General features: G+C 40.6%; 1 protein-coding gene across 1 annotated transcript in view; it reads right to left on the reverse strand.

Moving 5' to 3' along the window:
* AHR (aryl hydrocarbon receptor) overlaps window positions 1-19,320 on the reverse strand; it is a 46,435-nt gene extending 27,115 nt beyond the window's left edge. The window contains exons 1-2 of the mRNA XM_033166310.1: window positions 18,561-19,320; window positions 7,511-7,698 (exon numbers count right to left, since the gene is read on the reverse strand). Coding sequence (XP_033022201.1) covers window positions 7,511-7,698; window positions 18,561-18,616 — 244 coding nt within the window. The 5' untranslated portion in view covers window positions 18,617-19,320. The remainder of the gene's footprint in view (window positions 1-7,510; window positions 7,699-18,560) is intronic.
* Window positions 19,321-21,587: the final 2,267 nt, after the last annotated feature.

Raw genomic sequence — 21,587 nt, forward strand, 5'->3', positions numbered from 1 at the left:
CTACGTACTTTTGGCAAGTCATATAGGAAGCTGTCTCTTTTCTAGTATAACATATGTGCATTTTTGTAATATACTACCATCCAAGCATGCTCTGTTTTTGTTGTGCCAAAATGACATTATGAATTTTGAGAATTAGGACAAATTCATACAACAATACAACATGCTAAAATGAACAAGAAAAACAGTCATGAAGTTCAATACAACAGACAACATCCATGTGAATTTCTAGCTCAGAAAAAAATAGTTACTTGGCAAAAAGCCTTAAAGCTTTAGGTACTTTAGATAACTAACACTTACCTCATTAGATTACGAAGTATGTATATGAGTCTTTCAGATTGATAAAAATTTCCATCAAAATGCAACGTGTGCACCTTTTATTAATTTTTGGAAAGCAAAACAATTTGAACATACAAGCCTGCAACATCACACATCTCACCCTTACAATTTGCCAGAAGAAATAACATTCACAGTGGCAAAGACTGATCTGTTTCATAATTATGCATTTTATTCATTCCAGATGCTTACAGAACTTGAGATTTGCATAAAAAGGGGGAAATATACACCACAGTGCTCTCACTAGAGATCAAAGTGTTTATGCAAATCTTAAATTAGCATGTAAAATTCAGTAAGCAAATGTACATCATTATGAATGTTGTTGATTCTCCTATTGTCCCTCTCTGATTTAGAACATAATTGTTTAAGGCATTTCTATCAGACGCTAGGGACTCAGGAAACATTACTGTTCTTTTGTTCAAGAGAATTTCCACCAGCTAGTAACCTCTAATCCTCAGGCAGCCACAAGGTCATTATGAAATCCTGAGTGATTGAAGTCAATGAGTTTTATTCTTCACTAACTATGCAATAAGATGATCTAGGCTACTACTCTCTTCAACAAGTGTGCACTGGGTCAGAATAACTTTGGCCCAGACATTCAGGACTTGGTGTGAACCATGGACAAGGCCTGCCACTGGAATTCTTTTTATTTTATAATTTTTATTAAATTTTCTGTTTTACAATTTCTAACAGACATTGTATATACTTTAAAATATAAAAACTGGCAGAAAGTAAAAGATGCTAGGTTCCTTTTTTCAGCAGATTGTAGCGCCACTTGCAAAAAATAAACGAATTAGAAACATTTAAAGGTAAATTTGTAATTGTCTGAATAACAATACTTTAATATATAATATACCATGTATAATTTTATGAAAAATCCAGGTTATGCGCAAGACATTCAGGTATTTTTGTCAGGCCATTTGTTTTGAGCTTTCTAGGATTCTCATTTTATCTATGAACACATAAAGTTCTACATACTTAGGGAGTCCAAGCATGAGGAATGCACTGCCTTGTTTTTGGGTAACCCTGTTTCATATCCAAACAAATCACCTTTGGTGGCTGAATGACTTATTTGAATGAATGACGGCCAGTATATGCCTACTTTAACATCTAAGATTATTTACCAAGCAACTATTCTTCAGCTTGTGCTTCATGAGGGAATTCACAAAGTAGTGAATTTTGTTTTTGTAAAAATGGAGCATTTGTTTATATAGGGGAAACATATTATGTTATAAATGGCTTCAACTGTAAACATCTACAAGGCTCTGGTATGTAAGAAAGCCTTACTTCCTTATTGGAATTCTGATGAAATCAAAACAAGAAAACAGGAATTTCTGTGAGAAACAAAGTATAGTTGCTGAGTCATGCAGAAGAATCTGATCATAAAAATATGCTTTGCCTTGAATTCTCACTTAAGCTACACAAAGGGTGTTCTAACAGTGTCATTTAAAATTAAACTTTAAATTCTTTACAAGTCTTTCATGTTTATCAAAAAATGTCTACCTGATGGATGTGTGGTGTCTTAAATTAAAGCAGAGTACTTGGAATATCAGTAAAATAATGTTTCTTGCAGCAATTACTAAAACCATGTTTTCATTTGTATTAGAATTTGGCAGAGACATATTGGCTACAGACTAGCCCTTTAAACTCATGTCCCATGTACTTTTGAGCAATACAAACACACTTCTTAAAAACAGATCAAGCTCATTAAATGTTACACCAGCGCTGGAATTAAGCACTCACATGGAAGCCATAGGCAACAAAAAACTGCATACAGGTGAGTGAGCTTGTATAAATGCAAGTATGGGCCATTCTTGTTAGCATACCACATATCTAGGCTGTTAAGTTTGAAAAAAGACGTTTTGATGCTGTATTTTTGCAATCTGAAGCCCAACTATCTCCCTTCTTTAAGCAAGTCTTGATGCGAGGCCAGATGACTTATAACATACTGGCATCAAGTCTTGGTTTCACATCCTGGCTTATTCTGAAACCACAGCTGTCTGAATTTGGCCATAACTGGGAACTATGGACAATTTAAAAGGAGCGAACACGTCCATTCTCATCATCACCATAGAAGGGGATGGATGGGAATAAAGTAAGCCCAAGACTCATACACCAGTGGAAAAGTGTGAACAGATCCTTCACACTTAGCCACCTAGCAATAACCACATATGAAGTCTACAGCCGCTGACCTGCTATCTTCTTGTAGAGAAGAATTTGACCTGCTAACTACAAAGGAAATGGACAACAGGCATTCATTAAATCTTTGCTAGTGAAAATCCCAAGCTTGCAATTATTGTACAGGACACTTGAGAAAACAGGGAACTGAAAAACTGCAGCCTCAATGAGCACATGACATCCACTCCCTGTTACAGTATTTCTAGGAACTGCTTTCTCAGTGTATTGGAAAGAACGCAAAGGTGTTACCTCAGCCCTGTGTTACCAGAAAGTGCCCAAATATATTCTTTCAATCTTTAGGAGAATTCTTTTATAGTTGGGAACAGACTGAGAGGCTGAATTGCTCAAGGCAATCTAAAAGCACACACTGTTTGAAACCAAGACCTCCTAAGTGGAAAGATATTGCGATACTAGAATTCCACACTATTTAAAAATATAGCACACATTTCAAGCAGTGATCATAAAGGGAAAATACATTGCCCAAAGTATAGGTTGAAAGCACAGTTACCAAACATGTACAGCCTTGAGACATTAAGAAATTATTTCAATGGGGCAGCCTTGTTAGCCCCATGAGTTTGCAGCAAAAACAATCAGAGTGCTGTGGCATCTTAAAGACTCGCCACATTTTCAGAATAGCAGCTTTTTAGGAAAAGGAAAACTACAATTTTCTTTATTGGTCTCTAGATTTTAAAATGTAGGCTGCTCAGTCTCTAGTGGTATACTTAGACTACAATCCTATACCAAATCTGAGAGGCAGCACCACTGAACTCAAGGCGACTCCAAAGTACACAAACATAAGATTACAGAGATAATATTATTCAGATTTTTAGATGGGTTTTCTGTATGAATAGGTACTGTGGCTTTTTGAATTGTGTTACAAGCTATGTTGATGTCACAAGGGCAAAAAAAGCAGATTAATTAAACAGTTCTCGCTTGGGAAAACAAGCCGTTTGAAGTTTTAAAAGCTTACAATAAATTGTATTGTAATTTTCAGTTTAAGTTTTGTATTAAAACACACTGTGATTTCTAACTCTCATTTAATGGTTTACAAAATCTTTAAACCTAGAATTCAGGCTTTTGGCTGCTCATCATTTTAAGAAGAACTAATTGCTAATAAAAATTTAAAAGCCGACAGAGAAATGCTATTCATTTTGGAGTAGTCAATACAAAGACTACTGAAGAACGATGTTTCCCCCCATCTTTAGCACTGATTTTACATATCAACTGAACTAACACGACAGGACAGGTTTAACATCTATTTTTAACAAGTTTTATGTGCCTAGCCTTAGCTTTAGGAAATCTGAGATAATTAAACATGAAGTTAAAAGCTAAGCACAGGTAAAAAGAACTCCCACAAAATGTCAACACATACCCACAGAAAGTACATATCCGATTACCTAGTACCCTTAACTGCAGCCTATTTTCCAAAAGCGCAGCACAACCCTTTTAAATAAAGCATGATTTAACTCAACAATTCACTTACTGAAAAGCATGGTAATCCCTCCTAAAATTTTGTTTGCATTCATTACATGTAAATTGCTGTGCTGTGTGTGGAGTAAATTTTGAAACATTGACCAGAATGTAGCCTTTGGATCTAACCAAAAGAAATGCAAGACAAATGTCTTATTTTAAAGGTCAAATTGAAATGGAATTTTTCAGCATTCTTAACATTTGTAAAGGCAATTGTGTCTAATCCAGAAAATGATTTTAGCCCCACCCCAGACGTTGTATCACCTTCTTCCAACAACTCTGTGTTGTGTTTAGCCAATGCATGAGCAACCAATTGCCCATTGGGGTTCTTTACAATGAAAGGGGGCAGGGCTAAAAGCATGCCCTACATGCGAGAAATGTATAAGCAGGACTTTATTCATAACCAAATGCCATAGTTCAGATAACATATTAAGCTAAGGTAAAGCCACAAGCCCCAGTTTGCAATCACACTCTTGCAACACAAGAATGTTAAATCTTTATACTGTATACTGGAGACTTGAAAAAACTAAATTTTAGGAAAAATTATCACGTATATACTAAAGAGAAGTTCTGCACCACAAAATATAAATAATCTACAATGTAGACATTTGTGCAAATCTGCTTAATTTAACGGTTCCTCGGTGGTGACTCAATGATCATGAGTGTTTCAGTCCTGAAAAAATAACTGCTTAAACTGTACATCTTACATGAACAGTAAGTAGGTGACATTTTCCAAGCCACATGTGTGCACTGTATATAAAATTGATACCTTCAGAGTTTGCACATTTTTAATAAGATCATTAGAATATTTGGTTATATCTAACTAATCGACTTCTAAAATGGATTATTTAAACACAGAAAAATGCAAGTGTTTCTTTTGGAGAGGGAGACTATTGTTACAGCAAATTCTTGGGTTTCCTTTCAAATGCGATTATATGATTGCACGTTTATATTTTACTTTCCTCAGGAATTCACACACCCCTCATTTGTATCCTGTTATTCATTTAGCATTTCCCTTCACATCAGTTAACTGTTAACATGAGCCTAGGAGATGCAAATCCACATCTCACAATATGCATTTCTACCATAGCTGTCAACTTTTTCCTTTTGTTAAGGGAAATTCCCTTATTTCGAATAGGATTCCTCGCAAGAAAAGGGAAAAGTTGAAAGCTATGATTTCCACATTTAGCAGATATGTTAAGAAACAAGTGCTTTTAACTTGGTGCTGTATCTAGAAGAACCTGCTCCTTTTGACAAACTTCTCTTCCTTTCACTTGTTCTTCTATGTTTACTCTCTTAGGCAACATCATGATTAGCAAAAGCAGAGGAGGAGAACAAACAAAGGAAGCAAGTACATGGCTGCCAGTGCACACTTTCTTAACCTCACGGGTTGCCTCTGAAAAAAAGCTGCCACTACACTGTAGTCTAAAGAAGCAGGACATACTGGAAACAGTTGGCATTACAACTGCATGGGGTGGGGATGGGCGCAGAAGAAAGACGAGAAGCCAGAAGTGCACAACACAGACATGGCTTTGTTCTGATATCCAAAGTGTGGGAAGTCAAATGATAAGCATTTCTAAAGCAGTTTGCTTGTTTAAGCACAGCAGACTTTATACTGCAGGCATTTAAACTACATGTAGAAACTTCTGCGCATGGTGCGTGAGAAATTAAGGGAAGTAATAATTTAATAGATCAATGTCTCCAGAGATAGAGGATATCCGCCACCCCAGGGGGAAACAATCGGGTTCTGGTTTACAGTGAAAAGTTTAGGATTTTTCTACTAGTTGCTTAGTGTCTGTTGATAGATTAGAGTTAAGACCCCAAACTGCTTTATGCTTTGGGTGGATCTGTACATTCCTGATGTTTTCAAAGCCCAGCCACTGCTTCCTTGTCTGCCAATTTGTAATGCAGGGCACTGGATTTCTGTTCTCTTTCCTCCTGCAACTCTTGCCCACCAATTGCTTTTCTCCCAGCTCAGGTTCCAGACCCTTGCTTGTGATGAAAACAGGAATCTGAAACTGCTGGCTGTGGGGGAAGTAACAGATTTAAAAGTTTATCTGTTAACGACATTTCTAACTTCCTGTAATTTTGCCCTAATATGATTATGGTATACTATCAATTATGGCATACTATCAGATAGGCGTGCCTGGCGTGCTCTGGTCCATGGGGTCACGAAGAGTCGGACACGACTGAATGACTGAACAACAACAAATCAGTTATTAGTTAATTAACTACCTAAGATTGGAGAACTTGCACAAAGGCAAATATCCAGTCGTGTCTGTCAGCTAACAGAACAGGCACCAGGACTTCCCCTTCCCTTCCTCTCCTTTCCCTTATAGCCCTACCCACACTTAGGCAACATCATGATTAGAAAGAGCAGGGAAGGAGATCCTTTAGGGTTGGAGATCCTCTGGAGAAGATTTGTAGGACTGCAGGGGAAATCTTGTCATGCTCCAATATTAAAAAATCCCTCACCCTATATTTTTAAGCCAAGGCAGCCAAACACTGTTTCACATGTTTCACAAAGTGTTTCACAAAGCAGCGATCCCTATACTGTTCAATTCTTTAATTACCATGCAATGCGGTGAACACAAGATCCATTATGCTATCATATGACTAACTTAACGGAGCACAGAGAAATTGTAAGGGAGAAAAATATCCACGTTGGTTCCAGATACCCTTGCATTGGCCCATCAGCATAACTATAACAGAGTTTGGCCGCTGAAACACTTTTACATTTTAGAGGTTAACATGTGTGCTCTAATGGGTACTAAGCAGCTTAGGTTTTGAATGTTATAACCTGCATATTTCCTTGAGTCTACAAGGAACTAGACAGCCAGTCCAACTCCCTTGGAATTTGATCTCATGGATCCCCATTTGTTAAAATTATAGCGGCTGCATTCTGCATTATATGAAGTTTGCAGTTTCCTTCAGGGCCAGCCCCATATATAACACATTACAGTAATCCAATGAAAAGGTGACCAGTCCATGAAGCACATAGCCAGACTATTCCTAACCAGCAATGGTTATAGCTGCTAAACTAGACAAAGCTAACAAAAAGCACTACCAGCCATTTAATGGTTGGATTAATAGTAGCCAGCCCATTTCTTCCTCCTGGGGGGTGGGGGTAGAGAGATAGTTCACTTCTTTGTTAATAAGGACATGTATAATGAACAGCCAAATATGCAGTATTTGACAATGCTCCACGGGTCACATTCAGTAACAGTGAAATTATGATCAACACACCTCCATGTTCAAGCATTAGCTCCTTGTAGTCAGATTAGGGCTGTTTTTTCCACATCATGCCTCAGAAAATATTTGCATGATGCAAAAACGTGGGGTGAGGAAAATTCTTCAGGCTGATTATGACTATTTTAAAAATTTAGTTGAAAATAGGTCTTTCAAAAGGAGTGCAACTCTTTTTTATTATTCTTACCAGCATAAAAAAGAAGCAGCAGCAGCAGCAGAATAAGACTAAAGTTACAGTACACACATTTCATAGTTATGAAAATAAACTCAAATTTCTTACCATCAAAGAAACTTTTGGCTCTTAGGTAACTAACGCTGAGCCTAAGCACAGACAGTTTATCCAGCTTGGCAATAACATCCTGAGGGAATGGCAGGAGACTAGCCAGGCGATCCAACTCTGCATTCAATCGATCTCTATGCCTCTTCGATGGATTAGACTTGGCTCCTTCAGGAGGTGATGGTTTCACTCTGCCATAGTAACAGAACAAAGTATAAAGTCACATTTTAAAACAACTATGCATTGAAATACATTCTCATTAATAAAGCTTTTATTGGGGCTCACACAAAATTTTAATTCACACATTTCCTGAATAGTTCTGTCACTTCTATTAAGGTAATGCATCCCCAGCACATTCTTCCTTTTAAAGCAATTCTTTCCATTCAAATGGAAGCTGTGAAAAAGGACCAGGGAGCTAGAAAATGTTATTCTGACCCACTCCCCCAAGGTATGGGGATTTAACAACTGCCAAGTATTTTATATATACTGCTCTGTGGTTATTTGAAATTGCAAGTGTAAGGTCCTTATGGTGGTTATTCACGAGTAACAAGGCAGAAACTCCGGCATGTCTTTTATCAGATTTATTGTGCAAAACTATTTACAGTGCAGAGCAAACAAGTTCATGACCATCTCAGTCACTCGCAGAGTCCGGGAGTGGCCCCTTCCGGCTACGTCCCCAACATAAGAATTTTGGGACCCCGAGTCTCCTCCTCCCCTCCTTGCGTTTCACCCCTCTGCGCAATTGGGGCGCCGGAAATGTCGCACCTCCCTCCTGATCAGCCAGACGAGATGAGGCGCTGGGGCTCTCCGCAGCATCTCCAAGCCCTTTGCCCCCCCAGGCTGCCCATTTCCCTCTCCACCCCACTAGAGGCATTGCTGCTTCCTGCACTGGTACTGCTGTCCAGGTGGCTTTGGGGCTCTCTGTATTCTGACAGAGCCTCAGCCCCACTCCCACTGCCCGATGGCAGTTCCCTGACAGCAAGGTTGAAATCTGCAGAATTACACAGAGAGTCACTTACACAAACAGCTTGTGAAATAGGGTAGTCTGTACATAGTTGCATTTTAAAGAGCCACCCACACAGCAAGGTTCATGTGTGAAATGGGTCACAGGACCAGTGGTTTGAATTGTTCCCAGTTAGCCAAGAACTTGCTTTGTTGAATGTTGAGCACATTATATAACCATACATAGATGTTATGTATTCAATGCAGAAAGTCCAGTTAACCTACGTAATGAGTTCTAGATCGGACACTATTTTAGGAATGCCCTCTGAAGTAACCATGTTTTAACATATCTAACTCAATAAAGTCTGAGCCAAGCAAACCTCAGTGATCAGGGTCTTCCTTCAAGTGGGTAATACCCTAGAGAAGGTCCAGTTACATGACCTTGAAGGTCTCACCTGTGCAGAAGAGGAAACAGACCCTGACAGATCTAAGGGCATGAAGAATTACATAATAATGTTATATCAGGTATGTGAGTCTTAGATCATTTAAAGATCAATCCACATCCTGTCCTACAATCTTTCAGGATTTCCTTTTTATTCCAAAAAAGGAACTATACTTTTTATGATTTAAATGAATAGAAGGATCACACTGTTTCCTTCTTAGTGACTGTTTCCCCCTGCTTGTTCAGCAAACCTTTTTTCTTTAAAAATGCTAAATTTGCTAATAGTAAACATAGTTTTTCACCTTTAAATCTTTATTAGCTTTGTCTTAGACGTTAGATCTATTCACATGCCAGCTCCCTTGCTGCACAACAGCACCATTCTGTTTCTTATTTGGGTCTCTATGCTATCATCTACGCTCAAAAAATCTCCATTTTGTCTGTAAAGGTGAGCTGACAAGGTCAATAAGTAGCACAAAATGAATTTGCTGTTCCTGCTGTCATACATTGCTGAAATGGAAAAGGAAGGAAGCCAACATGTATGCACTCGCCTGGGAACTCTCAGATTTGCTAAAGGCTAATTTTTCTATGCTCCCCCTTTCTGTGTTCCTCCAAGATAACACTGTATCACCATTCAACTGGCTACTGGGAACAGAGCTCTTTGGTTACGTTAGTAAACACTCCCTTTGTAAATGGGGATAGTCATTCATCCTTCTTTTGTTCACCAGAAAATCTTACTTCCAGTGACTGCCTTAGCCTTTTGTTTTTCCTAAGCCTATAACTGGTTATAGACTTCTGCACTTAGGGAGACCTGACAAGATCTCAGAAGCAGTATGATTTCAGGAGAGCTGCCTTGTTAAAATAAATTCATCACAACTTGGTTTTGTGTATCTGTCTCTGCACTCTTCTTCCAATGGTCATTGACTGTTAAAGCCTTATCACAGCTAAAGAAAGCCTGTTTCTTTTTGAATTTGCCCCAATGCTAAGGACATTTGCTAATTTTGACATGTTTTCTTGCAGATCACAAGGAAGGAAAAGCATAACTGTCTCTCCATCCCCTCCCCTCCCCGCCCCAGCTTCCCAATCTCCGCTTGCTTCAAGCCTCACACCATCCTGCTCCCTCAAGCACTGAAGTAGCACTTAGTCCCACATGCACCTCTCTCTATGACAGTCTCCAGTCTTTACTTTCTCCGGTCTTTACTTTCTCAATAGAAACCCATTTTTGGTTAGGGGGAACCTCTGATCTCATCTCTGTTGCTAAGTATCTTATGAGAGAAATTCTCTACCTGGACTGTTGCAAAACCTCTGTGGTTGAAATGCTAATTCCTGAGTCAGCTTTACTGGACCAACAGAAACCTGTCCTCCAGCAGAAAAGAGCCAGGTCCATAGAAGGAAAAGTTTCCAATGAAACTAGAGTTAAATTCCCCTACTGATTCAAGTTCCAGAAGGGCTGAATATTAGTAAGTAGGTTTCTGATGTGTGGAAAGATGACTGTCCAGAACAAGTGTGGCAACACCTCCTCACAACAAAATAAAATAAAAACAACTGCATCAGGTTTGAAGATACATACAAGCATCACTATGCAGCAAATGAGTATTTTAAAAGAGCCTGCCAAAAAATCCCACAAGTTTAGAAAGCAAAATTAAAGCTTGATAACTATGTCACTCTAGGTACCCTTCCTGAAATAATGGCATAACATCATTTCAATACTCTCTCTTTTACAGAACATAGCAAAAGGTTCCATCCAGTTGCCATTACCATTACTTCAATTCTACACAACATTTTAGAAAAAAATAAATTATTATTATTATTATTATTATTATTATTATTATTATTATTATTATTATATATTTATTTATACTCTCCCATTTTCCTAATGGGACTCTAGGCAGCTTAGACAAGGAAATGCAGCAAAAATGCAAATATAGACCAGATCTTATCAATAAACAATGCAAAAAATAAATCCACAGTTGTTCCCAGACATGGGTTAATTATTAACAATATCCAAAAAAGGGTTAGCTATTTTGTATATAGTTTGATACCTGAATCTCAACATATCTGCTAACACCTGTATCTAAAAGGCAGACACATAATGTACCAGTAACTTAAGTATTCTGATTTAAAGCAGTAGAGTTGCAGCAGTTTCAATGTACAGTCATACCTCGGGTTGCGCTCACTGCGGGTTGTGCATTTTCAGGATACAAACGCGCTGAACCCGGAAGCGCCGTATTGCGTCACGCGTGTGCGCAGACGCAGCAGCGTGGGTTGCAAACGCGCCTCCCGCATGGATCGCGTTCGCAACCCGAGAGTCCACTGTAAGTAGCTTGGTTTAAAAACTGGTTATGACAATTTGTCTACATTATTGAACAACACATTTGGTTTATTCATTATTACCCTTAAAACCATATTTTGGCCTTGTTCCAGATTGAAAAACACATGGATTTTCATATAATAGTTGGAGTTGCTTGTAACAAAGAAATATTACAAGAATAATTATCAATTTGTCTAGTGCTAGTTAAGAAAAACTATTTTTTAAATTAGTCTGTGTGTAAATTTAGCATGGTCCAATGCTATGTAGAAGTTAACCTTACTGAATGTAGTGAGACTTACTCTAAGGCAAGTGCATATAATTCTCCCAGCTTAAACAAGTATTGTTATAGACTTCCTGGTATTTATGTAATATTTTATTCCACTCTGTAATATTGTATTTCAACACTTGAGGGGGTGGAAGAGGTTATACATATTCAGTTCAGATATGCAAAAGATGCTGTACACATGTAAAGCACAGCAGTTGACATATTAAAGTAAGGAAGCTGCATTTTAATGTATGCATGGACAGAATCCTATTCTATCTGACTCAAGTGATTTCCAAAAATGTTAACAATTTTATCCTTAAACATATTCTATCACTATTGTTTGCGGCCTCAATCACCTGTTTTCAAATGCTCCAACAGATAAAAGGCAAAAAGAAAATGGCTTAATAATTTTAATGTTATGTGCCTATAAAAGTAAGGCCAGAAGGAGTCTGGGTTTCACTTTCTCTTTCTCTATTATTGGAGATCTGCTGTGGATCAATACTGAGTAGAATTACACATCAGGTCATGCACCCAGAATAATTAGGGGGCTCTTCATACCTTTTAACCTGTGTTAAGGTTTTAGACTTTTTAGAAGTTCTTGGAAGTTTATTTTAAGTCTGCTGCAACTCGATTTCTTATGGACAGTGCCAATCCTGAATGTATTGGATTTGTGACAATTATGCTCATTTGCCTTCCACAGCTGGATGAAATATTAATTGCCTCTGGACTATTTTTTAGGAATCCTCCAATGTGTTTAAGTTTTTACTCTGCTAACTATACATTGGAGTTCTGCTATGGCTCAATATTGAGTAGAATTCCATGACAGTGTCATGGTGATCAGCAAGTGAAAGGTGTCCACTTATTTACTCATAAAATGCTTATACCACTTTATGTTGAGAATCTCTTAAGTAGTTCACAATTTTTGTTGTTGTTTAGTAGTGTCCGACTCTTTGTGACCCCATGGACCAGAGCACGCCAGGCACTCCTGTCTTCCACTGCCTCCCGCAGTTTTGTCAGACTCATGTTGGTAGCTTCGAGAACACTGTCCAACCATCTTGTCCTCTGTCGTCCCCTTCTCCTTGTGCCCTCCATCTTTCCCAACATCAGGGTCTTTTCCAGGGAGTCTTCATAAGGTGGCCAAAGTATTGGAGCCTCAGCTTCAGGATCTGTCCTTCCAGTGAGCACTCAGGGCTGGTTTCCTTCAGAATGGATAGGTTTGATCTTCTTGCAATCCATGGGACTCTTAAGAGTCTCCTCCAGCACCATAATTCAAAAGCATCAATTCTTCGGTGATCAGCCTTCTTTAGGGTCCAGCTCTCACTTCCACACATTACTACTGGGAAAACCATAGCTTTAACTATACAGACTTTTGTCGGCAAGGTGATGTCTTTGTTTTTTAAGATGCTGTCTAGGTTTGTCATTGCTTTTCTCCCAAGAAGCAGGTGTCTTCTAATTTCGTGACTGCTGTCACCATCTGCAGTGATCATGGAACCCAAGAAAGTAAAATCTCTGCCTCCATTTCTTCCCCTTCTATTTGCCAGGAGGTGATGGGACCAGTGGCCATGATCTTAGTTTTTTTCTGTTGAGCTTCAGACCATATTTTGTGCTCTCCACTTTCACCCTCATTAAAAGGTTCTTTAATTCCTCCTCACTTTCTGCCATCAAGGTTGTGTCATCAGCATATCTGAGGTTGTTAATATTTCTTCCAGCAATCTTAATTCCGGCTTGGGATTCATCCAGTGCAGCCTTTCGCATGATGAATTCTGCATATAAGTTAAATAAGCAGGGAGACAATATACAGCCTTGTCGTACTCCTTTCCCAATTTTGAACCAATCTGTTATTCCATATCCAGTTCTAACTGTAGCTTCTTGTCCCACATAGAGATTTCTCAGGAGATGGATGAGGTGATCAGGCACTCCCATTTCTTTAAGAACTTGCCATAGTTTGCTGTGGTCAACAGATGGACAGGTCATAGTGGAAAGTTTTGACCAAACGTGATCCACCCATAGTTGTCAACCTTTCCATTTTTTTGCGGAAAATTCCCTTAATATAGCAGTGGGAAACAGCAGGGAGAGTTGACAGCTATGGATCCACCTGGAGGAGGAACCGACAAGCAACTCCAGTATCCCTGCCAAGAAAACTCCATGGACAAAGACAACAGGCATATAAAAGTTCACAATAAAGCAATACAATTAAAAGCAATCCTAAAAGCTAAATTAAAAATAACACAAATAAAATTGAGCAATGGACAAAACAGAGAATAAGTTGTCTGTATATGTATACATGTTTTTAATGTAGAGGAATAATATTTTATGTGCATTTCAGAGTACTGGTGGATACATTTCACAATTTTATATCCCTGTGCACCTATGGATGAATATAGGCAGCATATGACACTGAAACTATTCCACTATTTCCCACATCAACATATGACATAGTTCTTAAACAAAAACAACTTACTACTGGAAAGTCAAATTAAATGCAAATCTTTTGAAACATTTTAGTCCAAGTCCATAAAAGTAACAATGGTTGAATCTGTCTTTAATTAATGTTTCATTAAAAAAAACCTTTAAGTATATATATTGTGTTACTATAGAATGACATCTACAATTAATTCTGATCCTAAATACATTCATTAACACTAGTACTGAAATGAAAAGGAGCCACATAACACTTTCAGTTCTTAGCCAAGGAAAGGTGCCAAGAACGACAGCCTGGGAAAAAACAAAAACATGTTAGGACAGGAATTCCCAGAACCATGCTGCAGGGAGGTTCATCAAGCCACAGAAGGGAAGGCGAAACAACAGGGGGGAATTATCTGACTGCCCCCTGGCAGATTCCAATAAATAACCCAATCATATGACCTACTGAATCTACACACAATAACTTGTCAGCTTTTAGGCCAGAATCTTGTAACCAGCAAGTCTACAAATGGCAGTTTCAAGTGAGCTATAGCCCAACAGTCCCAGTATGAGAGCAAGACTAGGGGGCTGGGGGGTGGGGGTGGGCTGCCAATTCATTTTGTCCCCTGGATGATATCAGCTCCATCAGAATCATCGCCTGCTAGGCCTAGGAGGCTGGGAAGTCTATTTGCCCTTTTAAAATACAGAATGTTGTAACAGTTGCAGGGATAAAAGCCAGCACTTATATCCTGAACATTGTGCACTTCCAATACAAAGTTGCACCAGTATCATAATGGGCCTGAAAAGGCCCAAAGAAAATGTAAAGAAGGAAAGCCATATGTGAACCTATATTCTTTCTATTTCACATTCCTAATGGAACAACAACAAAAAGGCGGGTGGAGGCATGAACCACATCAAACCAGGGCTTTCTTCAATTGTCTCCTTGTATAATGAATCAGTATTCATGAAGGAGCAAACACACACGCATGCACCATACACCAAAAGTTTACTAACACTCAGAATGTTTGCTGAATCTTAACTCAACGTATTGAGTAAAGTGGTCATTTAATCTAGGAGTGTATTTTTTATCATTATTTATTTAGCCTGGGTGTCATCATCTTCCTTTAAAGTCTCTTCCTAATAACTCCCCTCCCCCTTTAAAAAAGCTTATTTTTCTCTTTTCCGCAGCTGAAGAGGTAGGCGATAATTTTAAATCCCATAAAGTGGCCTTTGCCAACCTGGTGCACTCCAAAAGGCTTGGGCCAAAGCTCCCATCAACAGTTGTGCTTGCTGGGGCTGGTAGTAGTTCAAAACATCTGGAGGGCACCATACTGATAAAGCCTGCCATAAAGCAAACTCAGAGAAAGCCAGAATATAAATGCAATAAAATAAATAAATAAATAAATAAATATTAAGTGCTCCACATACCTCTGAAAGGGGAGCAGTGAAATCCTAAGCACAGAAACAAGTTCCTCTGAATTCAGTGAGATTTATCCACAGGTGTAAGAATTAAAAAAATGGTTTTCTAAGGAAGTGTTTTGTCTACTATTCAACAACATTGGTTCGGAATGTTTTTACTTCCACAAAGGAGCTCTGAAGAATATTTCTACATTGCAACCGACTACAGCACTTTTCCTTTGGAGCATGTATATTTTGTATATACAGCATTAGTGTATGTGTACCATAATGTAGACACAGGAAGGAAGGAATTCTCTTAACTTTAATCCTATACAAAGATTAAGTTTAAGTGTTGCTCTCTCCTTCATGAATTGGCTTCGTAAATCAAGAGGAGTTCTCTATTAAGCAGAATGCCTACTAAACTAACTTTGTTGTGAGCCTGATGTGTTTCATAAGTCAACAATCACATAGCTAACAAACCTTGTTTGACATGAAACTGTGGAGAACAAGGAAGCTCAAATACAAGCTTTCAAAGATTTCACATTCCTCACATGCTATACTGGTAGTTAGATCTCACAATAGTACATCAGTGAGTCTGAGTGTTTTTCCTAGAAGCAAGGGGATCTCTTCAGCAACAACCACCTTAAGACTATTCCGTACATGCTAGAATTTTTTTTCTATAGGATACAGTATTAAAAGCCTACTGTATTTTTACATCAGGAGCCTGCTTCTGTTTACAAGACAAACTACAATGTTACTTAACAATAAGTGTTGCATAACCGTCAGCTCTAAAGTAAACTTTGGAGACATAATGGCTATCCTTTTTATGAGAGTGCTGCTTTTCTAGAATCCAGAAACTACTACATAATGTACCCAAGACTGCTTAATAAGCACAGATAACTTTCAAGTACTGTAATGTGAAGTCAGATACATAAAGTACACTGGCAAAAAAAAAAACCCAATTATTTATATTGCATGGCTGTAACACCTGCCAACCCCGTGCCCCAGCACTTTCATGCTGGATTAGAAACTAGGATGATTTTTATTTTATTTTTTAAATCCTGCATCTCAAGGTTAACACTAGCACCTTGAGGACAATACTAGCTTTGCCAAAAATTATAGAATTCAATTTGTATACATTACTCCAATGGATTTCCTCCTGTATTTGTTCCTATTAACAATTTTAAAAGGCTAACCAGTTAGACTCCACAATCTACATTAAACATTGGTATGCACTTTAGTAAACTTTAAAATTGCTAACGCAGCACAGACCGCTCCCAAACCATTCCATTTAATCTTTCTTAAAGTCTTTTGGGAAATCCCACCAAGCTCAGTACAGTTACTTTGTGTTGAGGAATAAATATTTCATCAGCAGTGCTACTTAACCAATAAACACAGATTAGTGAAAAGTGGTACTCATAAACACTACAGAAAAAGGATTTTTTTTTACTAAATATTAATTTTAAAGCAAACACCTGAGGGTAAACCTTCATACCTATGATTAACTTTTTTTGGGAAATTTTAACTATTGATTTCATGTATTCCTAGGATCAGAATTTACACACCCATTAAAAATATAAATCCATTTTTTCTACAATTGCTTACTGTTCTGTTAAAGATGAAACCAATCTATCTGAAAGTACATAGCTTTGACAGCATGGTAAACATGCACATTGTACAGTTTTACATTTGTAAAGCCTCGTTTGAAGAATTACAACCATTACAATAAATACAAAAAAGTACACAGATTACTGACACACGTAAATTATTCCATCTGTATTACAACACTCCTGGCCTCCACAACAGCAAGATGCCGCTCCGGAGACTGACACTGTACAACATTGTGGCCTACGGTGGTGAGGTAGAGAGCGGCAAATCACAATACTGTACAATATGATCATCATAAAACCAAGCTGAGCAAATGAGTAAATTATCATCTTCGAATCACGGATGAGCCCACTGCAGTGGCAGAAGCACAGTCAGCACAACGTGGCTTTCTGCACACACACCATACATTAACCAGCAATCCCTGTTAAGACAGCAGAAGTCACAGCCCACAGCCAAAATAAGCCAAAAGCTACATCCACTGCCGCAAGCTTTCGATAATTATCTTAAACTTACATTGAACAGACTGCCAGACTATCACCTTAAATGCCTGCTGACATCCTTGGTCAGGGAACCCAGCCACACTGACAGATAGCGCAATCCAATGCAGGTTTACCCAGAACCAAGTCTCATTGTTCAATGGGGTTTACTCACAGGTAAATGTGCACAGGGATGCAGCCTTACACTCAAATCATTCCTTTATCCCCTCCCACCTCGCAGTTCTTGTTCTGATTTTAATCAGCTGTTTGAATTTAACTGGGTCATCAGAGCCTGACAAAAATAGGGCCCCAAATCAGGGCTTAATTTTACTGCAACTCAGCCCAGGAATCCATTTCCAATAGCACAACTAACTGCTGAAATATATGTAGCTCTAAGCTGCCTTTATGCATGTGCAGAGTACCTTTCCCTCCCTAAATCACAGCTTATCACCACAAATTTTGAAAAAGCTCCAGAACGGTCCCCATGGCAGGCCAGTCAGAATCCCAGCCCAGTTTTTCCAAGATGGAACAAAATAAAATAATGAGCACTGCCTTAAACTTAAGACTTAAACCTTTCAACCGGAGAACAAGAGGCTCCTTTAGACCTTTACAAATTATTTACAAACATCTAGCGGAGTCAATAGATGGGTTTCTACCAGAGCAACGAAAGGAGAGATGACACAGATTACGCAAACGGTTAACTCGGGCCACCAAATCCTTTTGCACATGTTTAAGAGTTATCCCAGGGTACTTGTTTAGAAATAATAATAATAATAACAACAATAATAGGATAGATAGATAAAATTAGGGGGGGGGGGCGTGATCCACAACTGAAGGCTGATTGACAAACTGAAGAAACTGCCGGAACACAATAGCAAAGCATAACCTTACGGGGGGGGAGAGAAGAGAGAGAGAGAGAGAGACAAAAATACAAAAAGTTGCAGTGCGGGCGCTACGAGGCTTTGGAGGCGATGCGCTCGCAGCAAAGCAACGCACAAGGTTACAGGGAAAAGGGCATGAGGGTTGATTGGAGGAGGAGAGCCGTGCAGGGTGTATGCATGTGTGTGTGTGTGTGTGTATAGAGAAAAGAGGCGACAGCTTTGCAAAGGGGAGCGGGGAGGGAAAATCCAGACCTCAGCATGGAGGGGGAAAGGCACCCTTTTTTTGCTCTCCAGGAACATCCACCCCACCCACCCACACGACCCACTTACATTTTCTGCACGGGTTTCCGCCGCTTGCGGCTGGCGTAGGTGACACTGGGGTTCATCCTGCCCCCCCTGGCCGAGGCTCCAGCTCCTCTCCTCTCTCCTCCGGCTCCTGCGGCAGAGAGCGGCAGCCCCTCGTTACTTCTGCACCGCCGCCGCCGCCGGCGCCCGAAACAACAACCGCCACCCCTCGGCTTGGGAAGCAGAAACCTCTCAGCAACTATGTCAGCGGCGGCTTAAGAAGGGACCTTGTGTGTGTGTCAGAGAGAGAGAAAATATTCCTCTCCCGGCGAAACGGCTCCGCCCGCAGCTTCCCGGCCTGCCTTGACACCGTTGTTGTTCGTCCTCCTGCTGCTGCTCGCCCTGATGCCACTCCTGCCGCCGCGGCGCGGACTCCCCTGAGAGGCGGCCGACGGAGGGAGCGAGGAGGGCGGGCGAGAGAGGAGGCGGCGGCAGGAGGAGGAGGAGGAGCGGCGGCTGCGGCGGCGGGGGACGGGGCCAGGTGCTCGGCGCCGGCTACACCCACTACGGCCGCCCTCCTCCTCCTCCCCTCCCTCCCTCTCTCCGTCTGGCCGGCGGGAGTGCGAGACAGGTGCGGAGGCGGCGGCTGCTGCGGCTTCCCGGGCAGCTGCCCTCAGTCGCCGTCTCTCCTCCTCCTCCTCCTCCTCCTCCTCAGGAGCGAGGCGGGAAACGAAGCCTCGCTTCACCTCAGCGAACGCCGCTGTCGTCGTCGCCCTCCCTCAGTGTCGGCCAGAAGGCCTCGCTACTCTCTTTTCCCCTCCCTCCACGCACCCTCTCTCTCTCTCGGCTATAGCAATGGCTCTTTCCGCCTCAAAAGCCACACCGCCAGCCAGCCAGCCAAGCCTGCGCTCTCTCTCCCCCGGGGCCCGCCCCGCCGCCGCCCACGGAGGAGGCCCCTGTGGGCGTCGTCGGCGTCAAGGGGGCGGCGCGGCGCCATGTTGGGAAGGTCAGGCGGGGGAAGCAGCGGATGGATGAGGGAGAAGCAGAAGCAGGGTCTCCTCCGGCGGTTTTTCCGATGCCACGGGGTTCTGGGCCGCAGGAGGACAGGGTGGCCACACATCAGAACAACTTTGCCGCGCTTGCGGGAAGGACAATAGATCCCACCATAACAAACAAGCGGCGCCATCAGATTGAGGGTGGAGAAAGAGATTCTTCTTTTTTCTCTCTCTCTCTTCACGCAGTCTGCCGAACGCGCACGTGCGAATCAGACTGGGAAATGGTTGGCCTGAAGTGCTGTGTGAACACTGGAAAGAAGTTGCTGCAGGAAAGTGGCTCCCCCCGGCCGCATGGCTCACCTGCACTGGCAGGCAGTATTAGAAATGGATTTGGTCAGCTCTCTCTCTCTCACACACACACTGCCTTTTAAAAAGAGAAAATCCCCAGAGCTGCTTAGACCACAATCCAAAGAAAACACAACGTTTTTTTATAAAGACAATAGTATGGTATCATAAGGGACGCGGGTGGTGCTGTGGGTTAAACCACAGAGCCTAGGGCTTCCTGATCAGAAGGTCGGCGGTTCGAATACCCACGATGGGGTGAGCTGCCATTCCTCTGTCCCTGCTCCTGCCAACCTATGGTATCATAAAAACAAATATAGCTAGTCACATACTTCAGAGTTCCTGACAAATAACAGAAGATTATACAAGACACACCTATGTGAAAGGAAACAAAATCAGAAGTGTTTAGGTTTGTAAGGGTCCATATATGGAAGTGCATTGGAGTCTGCATGTGCCTTATAAACTACCTTTTAAAAATCAGGACCAACCAAGATGTAGGTAGTCCTACATTGTAGGTAATACGGACAAGATAAGGGCTACGGATGGTAGTAAGCAAAAACAGGATAAGGTTAGAAAACCAGACTACCTTACAAATACATGAAGGCTGGAGGAGTCCGGGCAGGAAGTGGAAACAGGACAGAGTGCAGCTGCATTATAACAGGCCAGTTAGCTTTGTGTCTGTGTTGGAAAAGCTAAGAACAATATGAGCCTGTTGGATCAGGCCTGTGGTGCATCTAGTCAAGGGCACTGTTCTCACAATGGCCAACCAGATGCCTATGAGAAGCCCAAAATCAGAACCTGAGCGCAACAACCCTCTCTAACTTCCTTGGACAAACTATAGGAACACAGTACAGGTAGTACAGTAGCTCCTTTCATCCATTACTCATTGAAAGGGTACTTCATATAATTAATAGGAAACAGTGGTTACGTTTAGGCCTGCACCCAAATGGGATTAGAAGTCATGATCTGATAGAAGTATACACACAAACAACCCCCATCTATATGCTTCATCAGTGCAGACATCCACACCAGTGCATAGAATTCTAGCTGCGTGGAATTACTGCTACTAATTGGAGTGAAACACTCATGCAATTAAGAGGGTTCTCATGCATTACATTGAATGAGTTGTTATGGAACATAACAGTTGTTACATTTTAACATATAAGCAATCTGCGTATACAAATAGTGGAACTGAGGAAATCAACAAGTGTACATCCTTTCACACAAACATTTGTACATGTGTGGAGACAGCTTGTACGTGTGGTTGTGATTTGTGAACTAGTCTAATGTGTGATGGAGACCAATAAATCAGTGGAAAAACTAGACCAAGGTTGCAATCCTAAACAAATTTACTTGGGAGTAAATCCCATTGAATTTAGTGGGACTTATGGTACTTGTGAATGAATCTGCTTCAAATCGCTCTGTGAAGCACAGTAAGTGGTCTAAGGATGTGGACTATCTTCAATTGAAACAAATGGCAAACTTCATGAGAGAGAGAGAGAGAGAGCTGGCAATTTTGAGATCACTTGTAAGGTGATGATACATTTTGAGAGCTGGAATTCATTCCTTTAAGAAGAGGAAGTAAAGTAGCATTATGCCCTTCTTAGTTCAAAGGTAGGTAGTCAACTGATAAATCTCTGGTTGCAAACCAATCCTTGAAATGTTTGACTATCAAGCCAATTGGGGTGGAAATGGTCCAGTTAATTTCAATACTACCAGGGTATTGCAGAGTAAA

The sequence above is a fragment of the Lacerta agilis genome, chromosome 12, assembly GCF_009819535.1.
Source record: "Lacerta agilis isolate rLacAgi1 chromosome 12, rLacAgi1.pri, whole genome shotgun sequence".
NCBI classification, from domain to species: Eukaryota; Metazoa; Chordata; class Lepidosauria; order Squamata; family Lacertidae; genus Lacerta; species Lacerta agilis.